Source organism: Spermophilus citellus, assembly GCF_964194105.1.
Source record: "Spermophilus citellus genome assembly, chromosome: 4".
Lineage (NCBI taxonomy): Eukaryota > Metazoa > Chordata > Mammalia > Rodentia > Sciuridae > Spermophilus > Spermophilus citellus.
In genome coordinates this window covers 127,606,384-127,621,403 of record NC_138185.1, presented here as the reverse complement: position 1 = coordinate 127,621,403, position 15,020 = coordinate 127,606,384, and the positions used below count along the sequence as shown (strand labels likewise).

Below are 15,020 nucleotides of genomic sequence, written 5' to 3'. Positions count from 1 at the left end.
ACCATACATCAATAAGATATAAATAACTATTATAAATATATAAGCCCCAAACAATGGAGGATCTAAGTTCATCAAACAAATTCTTCTCAAGTTCAAGAGTCAAATAGACCACAATACAATAATTCTGGGTGACTTTAACACACCTCTTTCACCACTGGATAGATCTTCCAAACAAAAGTTAAACAAAGAAATTATAGAACTCAGTAATACAATCAATAATTTAGATCTTATAGACATATATAGAATATTTCATCCATCAACAAGTGAATATACTTTCTTCTCAGCAGCACATAGATCCTTCTCTAAACAAACCATATATTAAGCCACAAAGCAACTCTTAACATACAAAAAAATATAGATACTACCATGAGTCCTATCAGATCATAATGGAATGAAATTATAAATCAATGATAAAATAAAAAATAGAAGCTACTCCAATACCTGGACACTAACTAATAAGCTACTGAATGAATAATGGGTTGCAAAACACATCAAAGAGGAGATTAAAAAATTCTTAGAGGTAAGTGAGAACACTGATACAACATATGAAATCTCTGGAACATTATGAAGGTAGTAGTAAGAGGAAAGTTCATTGTATGGAGTTCATTTCTTAAAAGAAGAAAAAGTCAACAAATAAATGACCTAACATTACATCTCAAAGCCCTAGAAAAAGAAAAACAAATCAACACCCAAAGCAATAGAAGACAGGAAATAATTAAAATCAGAGCTGCAATCAATGAAATTGAAACAAAAGAAACAATTGAAAAAACTGACAAAATTAAAAGTTGGTTCTTTGAAAAAATGAACAAAAAGTTGGTTCTTTGAAGAAATAAGTAAAATTGATAAACCCTTAGACATGCTAACAAAAAGAAGGAAAGAGAAAACTCAAATTACTAACATCTATGATGAAAAAGGAAATATCATGACAGACACAACAGAAATACAGAAGATAATTAGAAATTATTTTAAAAACTTGTACTTCAATAAAATAGAAAATATTGAAGGCATTAACAAATTTCTAGAGTTATATGATTTGTCCAAATGGAATCAGAATGACTTACACAAGTTAAACAGATCAGTTGCAAGCAATGAAATAAAAGATGCCATTAGAAGCCTATAAACCAAGAAAAGTCCAGGACCAGATGGATACACAGCTGAGTTCTACAAACCTTCAAAGAAGAACTAATACCAATACTCCTCAAATTATTTCATGAAATAGAAAAAGAGGGAATACCTCCAAACTCATTCTATGAGCCCACTATCACCCTGATTCCAAAACCAGACAAAGACACATCAAAGAAAGAAAACTTCAGACCAATATCTCTAATGAACATAGATGTAAAAATTCTCAATAAAATTCTGTCAAATCGAATAAAAAAAAAACATCAAAAAGATAGTGCATCACAATCAAGTGGGGTTCATCCCAGGGATGCAAGGTTGGTTCAACATACAGAAATCAATAAATGTAATCCATCATATCAATAGACTTAAATAAAATTAAGAATCATATGATCATCTCAATAGATGCAGAAAAAAACATTCGACAAAATACAGTATCCCTTCATGTTCAAAACACTAAAAAAAACTAGGGATAACAGGAACATATCTCTACATTGTAAAAGCTATCTATGCTAAGCACCAGGCCAACATCACTCTAAATGGAGAAAAACTGAAAGCATTCCCTCTAAAAACAAGACAAGGATGCCCTTTTTCACCCCTTATATTTAACATAGTTCTTGAAACTCCAGCCAGAGCAATTTGACAGACGAAAGAAATTAAACTATTTGCTGACAATATGATTCTATACCTAGATGATTCAAAAAATTCCACCAAAAAACCTACAGAAATAATAAATGAATTCAGCACAGTAGCAGGATATAAAATCAACACCCCTAAACCAAAGGAATTTCTGTACATTGGTGACAAAACCTCTGAAAGAGAAACTAGGAAAACTACCCCATTTAGCCTCAAAAACAAAACAAAACAAAACAACAACAACAAAAAAACTTGGGAATCAAAAATGAGGTGAAAGACCTTTACAATGAAAACTACAGAGTGCTAAAGAAAGAAATTAAAGACAACCTTAGAAGACGGAAAGAACTCCCTTGTTTTTGGATAGGCAGAATTAATATTGTCAAAATGACCATATTACTAAAAGCACTATACAGATTTAATGCAATTCCAATCAAAATGCAAATGACATTTCTCATAGAAATAGAAAAAGTAGTCATGAAATTCATCTGGAAAGACAAGAGACCCAGAAGAGCTAAAGCAATCCTTAGCAAGAAGAGTTAAACAGGTGGCATCATTGTACCAGACCTTAAACTATACTATAGAGCAATAGAAACAAAAATGGCATGGTACTGGCATCAAGATACACTTGTAAACCAATGGTACAGAATAGAGGACATAGAGACAAACCCACATAATTGCAGTAATCTCATATTAGACAAAGGTGTCAAAAACATATATTGGAGAAAGAACAGTTTCTTCAACAAATGGTGCTAGGAAAATTGGAAATTCATAAGCAACAAAATGAAATAAAACCCTATATCTCACTATGCACAAAACTCAACTCAAAGTGGATCAAGAACCTAAGAATTAAACCAGAGACCCTGCAACTAATAGAAGAAAAAGTAGGCCTAAATCTTCATTATGTCGGATTAGGCCCCAACTTCCTTAATGAGACTCTTATATTGCAAGAAATAAAATTAAGAATCAATAAATGGAATAGATTCAAACTAAAAAGCTTCTTCTCAGCAAAAGTAATAATTATTGAGGTGAATAGAGAGCCTACAGAATGGGAGCAAATTTTTACCACACACATATCAGATAGAACACTAATCTCCAGGATATATAAGAACTCAAAAATCTTAACACAAAAAAAAACAACAACAAATAATGCAATCAATAAATGGGCCACGGAGCTGAACAGACACTTCTTAGAAGATGATATACAATCAATCACCAAATATATGAAAAAATGTTCAACATCTCTAGCAATTAGAGAAATGCAAATCAAAACTACTCTAAGATTTCATCTCACTCCACTCAGAATGGCAGCTATTAAGAATACAAACAACAATAAGTGTCGGTGAGGATGTGGGGAAAAAGGTACACTCATATATTGCTGGTGATAATGTAAATTGGTGCAACCAATATGGAAAGCAGTATGGAGCTTCCTTTGAAAACTTGGAATGGAACCACCATTTGACCCAGCTATCCTAGTCCTCGGTTTAGACTCAAAAGACTTAAAAACAGCATACATAGTGATGCAGCCACATCACTGTTTATAGCAGCACAATTCACAATAGCTAAATTGTGGAACCAACCTAGATGCCCTTTAGTAGATAAGTGGATAAAGAAACTGTGGTATATACATAATGGAATACTATTCAGGAATTAAAAAGAATAAAATCATGGCATTTGCAGGTAAAAGGATAGAGTTGGAGAATATCATGCAAAGTGAAGTAAGCCAATCCCCAAAAACCAAATACCAAATGTTTTATCTGATGGGGGATGCTGACCCATAATGGGAATGGTGGGGTGAGTATGGGAGAATGAAGGAACTTTAGATAGGCCAAAATGGAGGGAGGGGAAGAGAGGGGGCAGGAGGGTCGGAAAGATGGTGTAATGAGATGGACATGATTACTCTAAGTACATGTATGAAAACATGAATGATGTGACTCTACATTGTGTACAACCAGAGACATGAAAAATTGTGTTCTATATGTGTACTATGAATTGAAATGCATTCTGCTGTCATATATAACAAATTAGAATAAATTAAAAAAATAAAAAACAAGTCAAAATACACTTTAAAATTCATATTTGTGTACATGGATTTAAGTCACATTAGGTTTAGATAGAGAGGTATGGAAAGGGTAATATCAAATTTTGTCTTGAGCTAGGGTTAGTGTTATAGAATTAAGATTAATATGAGGAAATGAATATTAATAAGAATGTATATTTGAAATTATGTGTGAAAACATACATAAACATACAAGACCTAAAAGAAAGAAGAGTAAATTATGAGTCCTATGAATATATATTTTGTAAATATGAGTACATATTGATGAAACCTATATATATTTTTATATGCATTCAAATTTAACATTGAAAATGAAAATAAATATCAAAATACTTTAAAATTCAAAATAAAATAAAGTAAGTATCCTTAATGATGTAGTTTCTAAAGTAAGAAGTAGTAGCCTTATGATAGGAGAAGCTATGGCATCTTGAGTGGGTTTTTGAGAGGTTAGTGTTAAGATAAGCATTTCTTGGAAATTATTAAGAATACAAATAATAATAAATGTTGGTGAAGATGTGGGGAGTACTCACCAATATTATTGGAAGGATTGCAAATTAGTAAACCATTCAGGAAAGAAGTATGGAATTTCCTCAAAAAACTAGAAATGGAACCTCCATATGACCCAACTATCTGACCCCTCAGTATTTACCAAAGGATCTAAAATCAGCAAGCTATAGGGGATGCAACAATATCAATGTTTATAGCAGCACAATTCACAATATCCAACCAGCCCAGGTGTTTGTCAACAGACAAATGGATAAAAAAATGTGCTATATATTCACAATGCTACTTCACTAAGCCATAAAGAAAAATGAAATTATGGCATTTGCTGGTAAATGGATAGAACTGGAGATCATCAATGCTAACTGAAATACGCCAGACTCAGAAAGTCAAGTTTTGAATATTTTCTCTCATATGGGAAAGCTAGACCAAAATAAGGGGGGAAAAAAAGATAAAGGGGTGTGAATCCCATGAAAATAGAAGACAGATCAGTGAAATGGAGGGAGGGAGGGAGGAGAGACAGGAAAAGGAAAGAATGGTGGAATGAATCTGATCAAACTTTTCTATGAACACATATGAATATACCACAGTGAATTTCACATTTATGTATATCCACAATGCACTAGTTTAAAAGGAAAGATCAGTACTGTAGAGGGAAGGAACAGAGAGACAGGAAGGAGGAGAGGTAATGGGGAGGTACTAAGGACTGAATTGGAGCAAATTATATTCTATGCTTGTATAATAATGAAAATGAACCACAATATTACATATATCTATAATGAACTAATAAAAAAGATAAACATTCTTCATATTTGAGTCTTAGAGGCAATAAAACAGTAAGAAAAATGTAACACTTAGAAATAGTCTTGGAGGAGACCTGGGAGAGGCAGTTTGAGTGGAACTGGAGAGCTGGGTCCTTCCTTGGCCTGGGTTTCCCACAAGAGCAATGAGACCTTGAGCTAGCCTCAGCATTCCAGGACTTAGTCTTTTGGTTTGTGGCATGCTGTTCCCCTACTGTGTTCTCAGAGCATCTGGCTGATGCCTCCCTTAGGATACTTCTGAGATGTCCACTCCCTGTCCAGTAACCCCTTGAAAGCAAAGATCATTCCTGGTTCATTTTTACCTCTTTGTGCTAAACTCAGCTTCTCAGAAACTTACCCTGACAATTTTTTTTTTTTGGGGGGGGGGTCACTGCTATTAAATGCCTGGGAGATGGAAGCAGTTATTTAGAGTGGGACATCTTAGAGGCAAACTTCTTGTTCAGCCAACCAATATAAACAAACAAAACTAGAAGATTTGCTAAAGCTGACCTTTGTCTCTGTTACCTCCTTTATTTTGGCCAGGTTGACCTTTTAGTAGACAATAGAAAAAACAACTGCCATCTGGCATGGCTTCCTTAACCTTTTAGTCTCTGGTTAATTGTGGGCCTACAAAAAACAATAGAATACTATGAGTTCTTAGAAGGGAAATAAAAAAAAATTGTGGAAATATGAAAAAACACATGGGTGGAGAAAGAAAGAGTAGGTAGCTAGAAGTAGCCTTAAGAGTCTGCTGATAATCTGCATGAAGATAACAGTGTTGGTAACTTGAAAAAAAATTTTTAAACTTTAAATGCATTCAAAACTAGTAGCTTGACTCCTAAATTCTGTTCCTACCTGCTACACATTCCAAAGAAACACAGATAGTACAATATATAAATAAACACCCAGAATGAGTACACATTGATAAAGAGAGGTACATGGAATCACACATTGAGCTGAATATACATAAGCATATCACACACACACACACACACACACACACACACACACACACACACCAGCAACTCAGCTGAGAAACCACCTTAAGCCAAATTGCCTTTAAAATGTCCAGATGTCCAACTCAGCTTGGAGTGTCTGAGACAAACCTATGGGTCATGTTCTTGTTGACATAGTACCTTCTCAGTCATTTCACTGTAGATTATTAGGCAAAGTTCAAACCTTCCCCAGCCTCCTTGTTTTTAGGTGAGGGCCCCTAGGAAGCCCTGTGCAGTAGCGCCATAGTCCAAAGTTTGAAGCATTATAGAAAACTGAACAAGAGATAAGGTCTATTTCTGGTTATAAGGAATATGACAATAAGAAGAGAAAAGCATTACACAGTAAGAATGGGATCCAGATCTGCTGTTTTGATCATGTGGAAAAATGAATTTCTGTGGTATGCCAGGTAGCCATGGCTGGAGTTCTGGGATTCCTCAGATAATTTTAGGGCTGTTTATGTTCTCCACATTAATTTATGCCCTGAAATATGTGCCACTGGCAGTCACTTATTGATGAGATAGACAGACTGTGATGTTCAGTGATGTCTGGCCTTACCAATCATTGGTTGAAGGATGTTCTCCAATACCCGTACAAGCTGTTGGTAAATCTGAATGGCCAAGTCACTCAGCACCTGCCGATACTCAGCCAGGTCAAAATTGGTGAGGCAGTGTTCATTTTGGCGAGAGGTATTATGCTTCATGAAGCCCTAGAGTCATAAAGAAAAGTTAATGATACACATGAGGTCAAGCATCTCTTCTGTCTGCCTCACTATCTCCAGTTTGGTGAGCATCTTTATGCGCTCTCTTCTCTCTCCCAAGGGTTTCCATTTATCCCACACAAAAATTCCAGGATAATCATTCAATTGCTAGTATGTGCTTGTTTGCTTTTATCATTTCTTCCTTCCACTTCTTACAAGCTTTTGAATAATAGATACATTTGGCAACCCAGCATTTAAGCCATTCTAATAGCAATGTCAATGAAATAAGTGGGAGAATTTAACTAAAAAAAATGAATGAGATTTCATGAAATAGCAGGTTTACTGCTAAACACTAAATTATCTTAAAGTACTAATTTCTTAACTTCAGCTCACTAAATACAGTCCTACTCATAAACACTACACCCATAGGGCCTCTATAATCTTGAAATGGACCAATTTCTACAGGGACTGGTAAATAACAAAAATTTTCCTTTCATTATATTTCATGGTATCCACATTATTTTTAGTCAGAGATTAGAATGAAATGTTTTGGTGGTAGCTGTTAAAAAGAAAAGTTAACTATACAAGCAGGTAGTTTTTGCAGTTATTTTTGCATCCGAACATGCTGCTCACTTGATATTGCTTAATAAAGGCAATTGTTTACTTGATGGATTCAGCCCTTAGTCAAGTATCTACCTTCCGATAACTAATTTAAGGACATGGTCTAAAAGAGGGGATGGACAGGTCATAGTTAATGGCCTTTCTGGAGGTGGGTACTGGGGATTGAACTCAGGGGTACTCAACCACTGAGCCATATCTCCAGCCCTATTTTGTATATTTTTTTATTTAGAGGTAGGGTCTCACTGAGTTGCTTAGGGCCTTGCTAAATTGCTAAGGCTGGCTTTGAACTTGTGATCCTCCTGTCTCACCTACGAGCTGCTGGGATTACAGGCATGCATCAACATGCCCAGCACTTTCTGGGGGATTCTTATATCGGTTCCATGTTCTCAGGTGTCTTGCTCATCTTTACATTTGCCATCATTTGTGAGGACAGTGGGCTAGGGGTACAGGCTTGAAGAGGTAGGCTGTCCCAGAATCCCAGACTTAGGCAACATTTCAGTTTTTTTCATCTGTAAAACTGGGTTTTTGATTCCTACCATGCAAATATGTTATAAAAATTAAATAACATAAATATACTGAATGCTGTCAGATATATATTAAATAATAAAATGTATTAATATATATAAATATATATTAATATAATAAAGAGATAATATTAATTATTAATAAAAATTATTATTTTACATAATTTTAAGATATTTTGAAGTTTATCAAACAACTAAAGAACACATCAGTACAAACAAAAGTAATATAGATTTTTATACAGATCAAAAGACACATGAGAGCAGGGCATGGTGGCACATGCCTATAATCCCAGTGATTGGGAGGTGGAGGCAGGAGGATTGGGAGTTCAAGGCTAGTCCCAGCAATTAATGGAGGCCTAGGCAACCTAATGAAATCCTATCTCAAAATAAAAAATAAGAAAGGCTAAGGATATAGTTCAGTGGTAAAGCACCCTGGGTTCAATACCTATACAACAAACAAACAAAAAACAAAATACACATTATCTTAGATTATATTTTGTCCCCAATCACCAGTAGCAAGCCAAAACTGACAAATTTCTAAATAATTCATTATTCCAATATTAGCTCTTGACAGTTCGCTTCAATGTACTGGCAAAAAGATTCATTTATGATAATATTCATTGACTGAGGTTTATTTTATTTTTGCTGTGCTTTCTCATAATTTAAACTCTAACAGTGAAGAAACGATGTCATTCCTCAATTCACTGTTTGGTAGGTAATGAACATTAAACAAAAAGATGAATTCGCAACCATCTTTGAATTTGAGTTTTGGAATTAACATATGTTTAAATATTTTTCACTTTAAAATTTTTCCTTAAAAACAATAAGAAAGAATAGCATGCTGGTTTTATAAGCAAGATTTTCTCACCTCTTCTCCACTGTACTGCTTCAAACAGTGCAAAAATCGGCATGTGTTAGAGAGCCAGAAGGAGACAGTTTCAAAATCATCACCTCTTTTCTGAAAAAGAGAATAAGTCTAAATTTGTCTTTTCCTTAGAGAAATAACAACTGAAAAAAATTGAACAGACACCAGAAGGCCTATTTCTCTTAGTTACCATCATGAACTATTACAAAAATAAATAAATCACATTGCAGCCTTACATCATTTCTAGCAGAATATAAACCATAGGTTCATTGGCTGTTTGTTACTTTTCTTGCTATTAGAAAAAGTATTCCCATTTAGTCGATGTTAGTATTCTTTTATGCAGTAAAAAATTCAACCCACAGCTGATTTGAACTCACTTCCCTTGGGGTTAAGGAAAAAAAATCAGAAAAAACTAAAGGCACAAAAGAGAATGACAAATTTTATGATAAAGAATATGAATTTGATTAAAAAAAAAGAATATGAAAAAGAGTCTGAAGCACTCACCCAACTTAGCTAAAAAATCTTTTCAAGAATAAAATAAAATGTCTGAGCAGTGAACCAGGGAAACAGTGGGAAAAATCCTGCACTGCGCATTACAGAGAGGGTGAAGCTGGTTGGCTCTTCACCAGGGATGGGAAAGAGTGGAAGGAAGGAAAAGAGAGTCACTGTGCCTGAAAAAGAGTCTGGGTGTTTTTCAGGGGCTGAGGAGTAGCCATACTCAGAAGTTCTATAACTCTACAAACAAAACCATTAACTAGTTTGGATATGGAAAGTCACAGAACTATCAATATTTGCCTATACCTTTTTCCAGAAAATGATACACAGAAAAAACTACAATAGTTTACCTGGGACAGCTGTCCAGCACTAAATAGCTATGCTTTTAATTTAAGAGTTCTTTTTTAAAAATGTTAAATTCTAATAACTTTTCTACTATATCTCAAAACCTAGGTTCTTAAAAGTTATATGAGAATACCTGCCTTTGGTCTTTGGTTGTAGCTTTATGTAGTAAAAGTGTACTTGGAGTAGGATATATCACAGGGAAAGACAGATTTCTCATAGAAGCATTTCTTCTTTTTTTTAATACCTTTATTTTATTTATTCATTTTTATGTGGTGTTGAGGATTGAACTCAGTGCCTAACACATGCAAGATGAGCACTGAGCCACAACCCCAGACCGAATCATTTCTTTACATAATAAAATTATTTCCTCAATCAAGTGCAAAACAAACTAAAACCCTTAACTTTTTGGAGAATATTTTTCTGAAAAGACTTTAAGAAAGAAATCTCAGAGGATGGAAATCATAATTTGTCTTTTTAGCTGAGACAGGACTATTGGGTTCTGGTCTTCAATTTACCATAAGGTAAATATCTGAAAGAGCTGGCTAGCTACAATAATCTTCCAATATTAGGAAGAGTACCAAAAGTGCATAAAATTTTATGATACTCCCAAACACAAAAAATCCAAAAACTATTTTAAGTCTTGCAAAAAACCTGCATGACAACTGCTGCTAATAAAGGCTCTGGGCTGAGCTGAGAAAGACCATCAGTACAGATTCAAGAGCAAAGCTAGCCTCAGGTTGACTGGTGGAACAGGGACACCCAAGCTCTTGTCTAGGTTGTCTCTGCTGATATTTAGACAAGTAAAACTGCAGAGATCCTTGGAACAACCTCAAGATAAAGCGTGTAACTGCACCTATACCAAAGAACTACCAGAATCCCCACTCTCCACTGGGAGTGGAGAATTACCAGATGCAATTGGTTACAACTTGAGAAGACTTCATTACAGAAATAATTCAGCATTTGTTCTCATTACTGGGCTGCAGTCTTTGCTAAGCTACTTTTAAAAAAATTAATACATACCATTTCTTTCAGCATGAACACTAAAGGGGACTTTTATTTTCATTAACATCAAATATCCTATATTCAATACTTCAAAATAAGAAACCATTTGCTTCTTTGGAAACTTAAAAAATTTATAATTGAATGCTAATTCTGTACTCAAGAAGTTACTAGACCTAGCTTGCCAAAAACAATATTTTTAGATGAAAATATCATGTTTGGTCAAAACTAAATAATAAATCAATATTATCTGACTGTCTCACAGAGAAGACAAGATGAATGCAATGACACTTGCAGATTTTGATTTACTAGAAATAAATGATCTAAGAGCTAAAAACTGTATGGATTCTCCATATGTCCTTGGCTAGTTATGCTGCTTCAGAGCCCATGTAAAAAAAAACAGTTGCTAAAATCAAAACCAGATGTGAGACACATGTACCACAAATTTAAATGGCATCAAAAGGATATTTTGTTCTAGCACCCACTCTTTTCTAATCTTTAAACAATGTGGCACAATAAATAAATGCCTTCTTGCAAGGTTGAGGGAAAACTTTGCTTTTGTCTAATTAGGAGTTGACTTAAGTGGCAAAACTTGTAGTCGAAGTACAATATAGCACCAATATGTAAAAATTAAATGAGTTATATTCAGAAAACATCAATCAGTTTTTAAAAGTTAAGTCTTCAGAAACTCCACATTTCAGTGGATATTCATAGAACATCTGCAGAATAGAGACTAAGAACCAGAATTTTTCAGAAGTTCATGACCAGGGGGTGCGGGGTGGAGAGGAACAGAGTTAGTGTTTAATGGGTGCAGAGTTTTAGTTGGGGAAGATGAGACAGTTCTACAAATGGATGCTGTTGATGGTTGTACACACTGTGAATACACTTACTGCCACATAACTATACACTTATAAATGGTTAATATGGTAAATTTTTTGTTTATATATATATATTGTACCACAATTAAAGTTCAAGAAAGGCATCTTAGAGTTGAGAGAATCCACTGTTAACTACTTACTTATCTTCATCCTCATTAAGTTAGATAATCAGAAGGCAAAGCACCTGGAGCACATTATGTCAATTCCTCACAGAAACACTAAGTTAAAACTAAGTATGATGATCGTTGTTTCTCTACAGTCAAGAGGAGGATTATGCAAGGTGACTCAGAGATTACTGAGTTATGTAGGGCTTTCTGCTTGGTTATATAATGCTGCTGCCTCTTCCAAGTCTGTCTTCTCTGATTAGCATCTTATGTTGCTTTTCACACAGAAGCAGGCATTTTAGGTAACAAGAAGAATTATGGGGTGAGTTGGAGAATAATGGGTACAAAAGTTGGAAGAAAATATTTTAATGCTTTATCAGACTTGTTTTTATATGAACAAGCCATGTATTATTGAACGTCCATTTTAACATTAGCATTATCCTATCTATCTATCTATCTATCTATCTATCTATCTATCTACCTACCTACCTACCTATCCCTTCTCCACTGAATATTTTTAATTTAGTTCCAAGTATAATCTTAAAACAGACTATTTCTGTCCATGAAGAGATTAAATTTACTCCCCAAATAAATGCAATTATATCAAATTAATTTTGCTACATATCCAATTTGAGTCATGTTCTAAAAGAAAGTATATAGAGAGGTTGCAAGGAAGAATGTTTCCTAAACTGCAAGTTTTTAGTTAACACTAGAAAAGAACTAGCAACTTTGCCCAAGTCCATGGAAGAAAAAGCATGTCTGCATAGACTGTCATCATGAACATTCATGAGAATTTTGTTGAACTTGAGCTCACCTTCAATACTTTTTTGATGCTGTTAATTGTTGACGTTAGTAATGACCTTACTTTCTGATCATCATTCAGGTAATCGGCATGTCGAACGCACATGAACAGAATATATGCTGGTAGCCCTGGAATCAAATTGACTGCTACACCCCGTGGTTTTAGTTCTGGAAAATGAAAAAAAAATGTAAAATTATACTACATTGAAAGTCTCTGTAAAGCATGCTTTGCCAGATATAAAAGCATAGTCATATAAAGTTCAATCAATCAGGGTAAATCAAATTTAAAAAAAATTTTTTTGTACTGGGAATTGAACCCAGGGTCACTTTACCACTGAGCTATGACCCCAGTACTTTTAATTTCCTATTTTGAGATGGGGTCTTGCTAAGTTGCTTGGTGGAAGGGAGTTGGGGGTGGGGTCTTGCTACATTGTTGGGGCTGGCCTTGAATCCCCCTGCCTCAGATTCCCAAATTGCTGGGATTATAGGCATGAGCCATCATGTCCAGCAAAAAAGAGTATTTTAACAAATCATTAAGAGGAGAAATTCTTGAGAGTGGGGACATGTCTATCTAATATTTATATGTCCTGCCCTGACTCTTCCCTTGAACTCCAGTCTTATGTATCAACTGCCTTCTTGATATCTCTCCTTAGATATGTCAAACTGAACCTCTCCCAAACCAAGCTCCTGGTTCTCTGATAAACCTGCTCTTTCAGTGTTTGGAAATGGCAGCTCCAATCTTCCAGTTTCTCAGGTTATAAACCTCCTCATCTCTTTGGCTCTTTTCTTTTCTCATAATACATACCTAATCCACCAATGGATCCTGCTGGCTCTCCCTAAAAAAATATACCCAGAGTCCAAACTACTTTGCACTACAGTAACTAGCTATTACAGTAACTAGCTAGACCACCATTATCTCTTCTCGATTTGCTATGAGATTCTTACCTGGTCTCCTTGGTGCACCCTTTTCCCCACAGCATATTTTCTATATATCAACTACAGTATTTCTTTTAAAAAATATAGGTAAGATTATCTAACTCTTGTTCAAGAATCCTCCAGGCAGCTTCTCATCTCACCCATTTATAAAATCTGAAATCCTCATGTAGTCCACATGATCTGGCCCTGTTCCTCTTCCCAAGCCCTGGATTACCTGCTTCAGTCAAATGCATTTCCTTACTGTTGGCTGAATATACCAGGCCTGCTCCCACCCCAAGGCCTATAAACTTACTATTTTTTTCTGCCTCTAAGGTTCTTTACTCAGATATCAGCTGTCTTACTTCCTTTAGCCTCTGTCCAAAGATTATCTTATCAAAAAGTGTTTCCTGACAAATTTTATATAAAACAACACACCTTCCTTCATGCTTTATTCTTTTTTATACCCCCCAAACAATGACCTCTTGAACATTTTTGCTAAATGAAGATCATGTTGAAACTGAAGTACCTCTGTACCTATATATAGTTCTGAGTTTAATGCCATGAACATGAAGAATGTTAAATCAAATATAACTGCCAATCACACTGCTGTCACCCTGGCACTTGGGTGGTAGAATGCTGTACAAATGCTGACGGAGCAGTTTTAAGTTTTTTCAGTTCACAACTCATGGGTGTGTGTACTCTTTCCTTGTTTACCACCAGCCCCTGAACTGTCTTCTCACAGAGCCAGAAGGCTCACACCCAAGGCCTGATGCCCCTCTATAATGCTTCTGGATTCCCTTCTCATTTGTCCTACCCTGTCCTTCCTTCACTGGAATCTTTATCTTAATTCTTTTGTTTCTTCTTTATTACTAAACTGTTGTCCTCAACATATTTAGATATAAAACTTTCCAGGGAAGTAAGGAAAAACAGAAATTCAGAAACCTAAAAGGCCTATAGGTATTCAACTGTAAGAGTCCCTTGAGAGGCTATTTTAAAAGTACTAGACATGGCCAGGCTCTATTTCCTACAGATTTTAATTTAATTGGCTTAAGTTAGAGGGACCATCAATACTTTTCTAAAGTTTGTTGGTGATTCTAATGTGCCCATAGGACTGAGAAGGCCGGGCCTCAAGAGATCCTTACAGTTAGGTCCTAAGCACTTGTCCCTGCAGTTTGACTAACAAAGCATAGGGTAGTCAAGATGCTGTAGCAGCACTGCAATGTACAACATGTAATTATGACTAAAGAAACTTCAGTGTTGAATACTTAAAAATGATTGATTAGTCTTCCCACCACTGCCACACATACTAGAAAGAGCTTTTATCCCATGTAGAGAATACTTACCTAGAATCAGGTTCTTAACAAGCTTTTGCTCATCTTCCTTCTTGTATTCCAGCATTCCTTGGAAATCTTTTTCTTTCCTGGGAATGTTGACTGGACGGATAGGCTCATCAATGATCTGTCCTGGAGATATATTCTCCATCTGGCCCACTTCATAAGGGAAAAAAAAAAAAGAGCAGAATGGTTTCTAGATAGGAAAAATGAGAGGGTTTCATGTTCCTATCATTTTAAATGAACTCTGTAACAATACAAACTTGCCATATTTGCCACTTAAAATTGTCCTCTTATAATTATTCTCTGGTGCTAAAACTGGGTGGATAGGTAGCAA

At 35.2% G+C, this 15,020-nt stretch overlaps 1 protein-coding gene across 5 annotated transcripts in view; it reads right to left on the bottom strand.

Moving 5' to 3' along the window:
- MYO5A (myosin VA) overlaps nucleotides 1-15,020 on the bottom strand; it is a 207,184-nt gene that overhangs the window by 14,877 nt on the left and 177,287 nt on the right. For all 5 annotated transcript variants that reach the window (XM_081290005.1, XM_081290006.1, XM_081290007.1 and 2 more), the window contains 4 exons: nucleotides 14,696-14,842; nucleotides 12,451-12,605; nucleotides 8,819-8,908; nucleotides 6,664-6,814 (listed from right to left, as the gene is read on the bottom strand). In XM_081290005.1, the coding sequence (XP_081146131.1) occupies nucleotides 6,664-6,814; nucleotides 8,819-8,908; nucleotides 12,451-12,605; nucleotides 14,696-14,842 (543 nt within the window). The remainder of the gene's footprint in view (nucleotides 1-6,663; nucleotides 6,815-8,818; nucleotides 8,909-12,450; nucleotides 12,606-14,695; nucleotides 14,843-15,020) is intronic.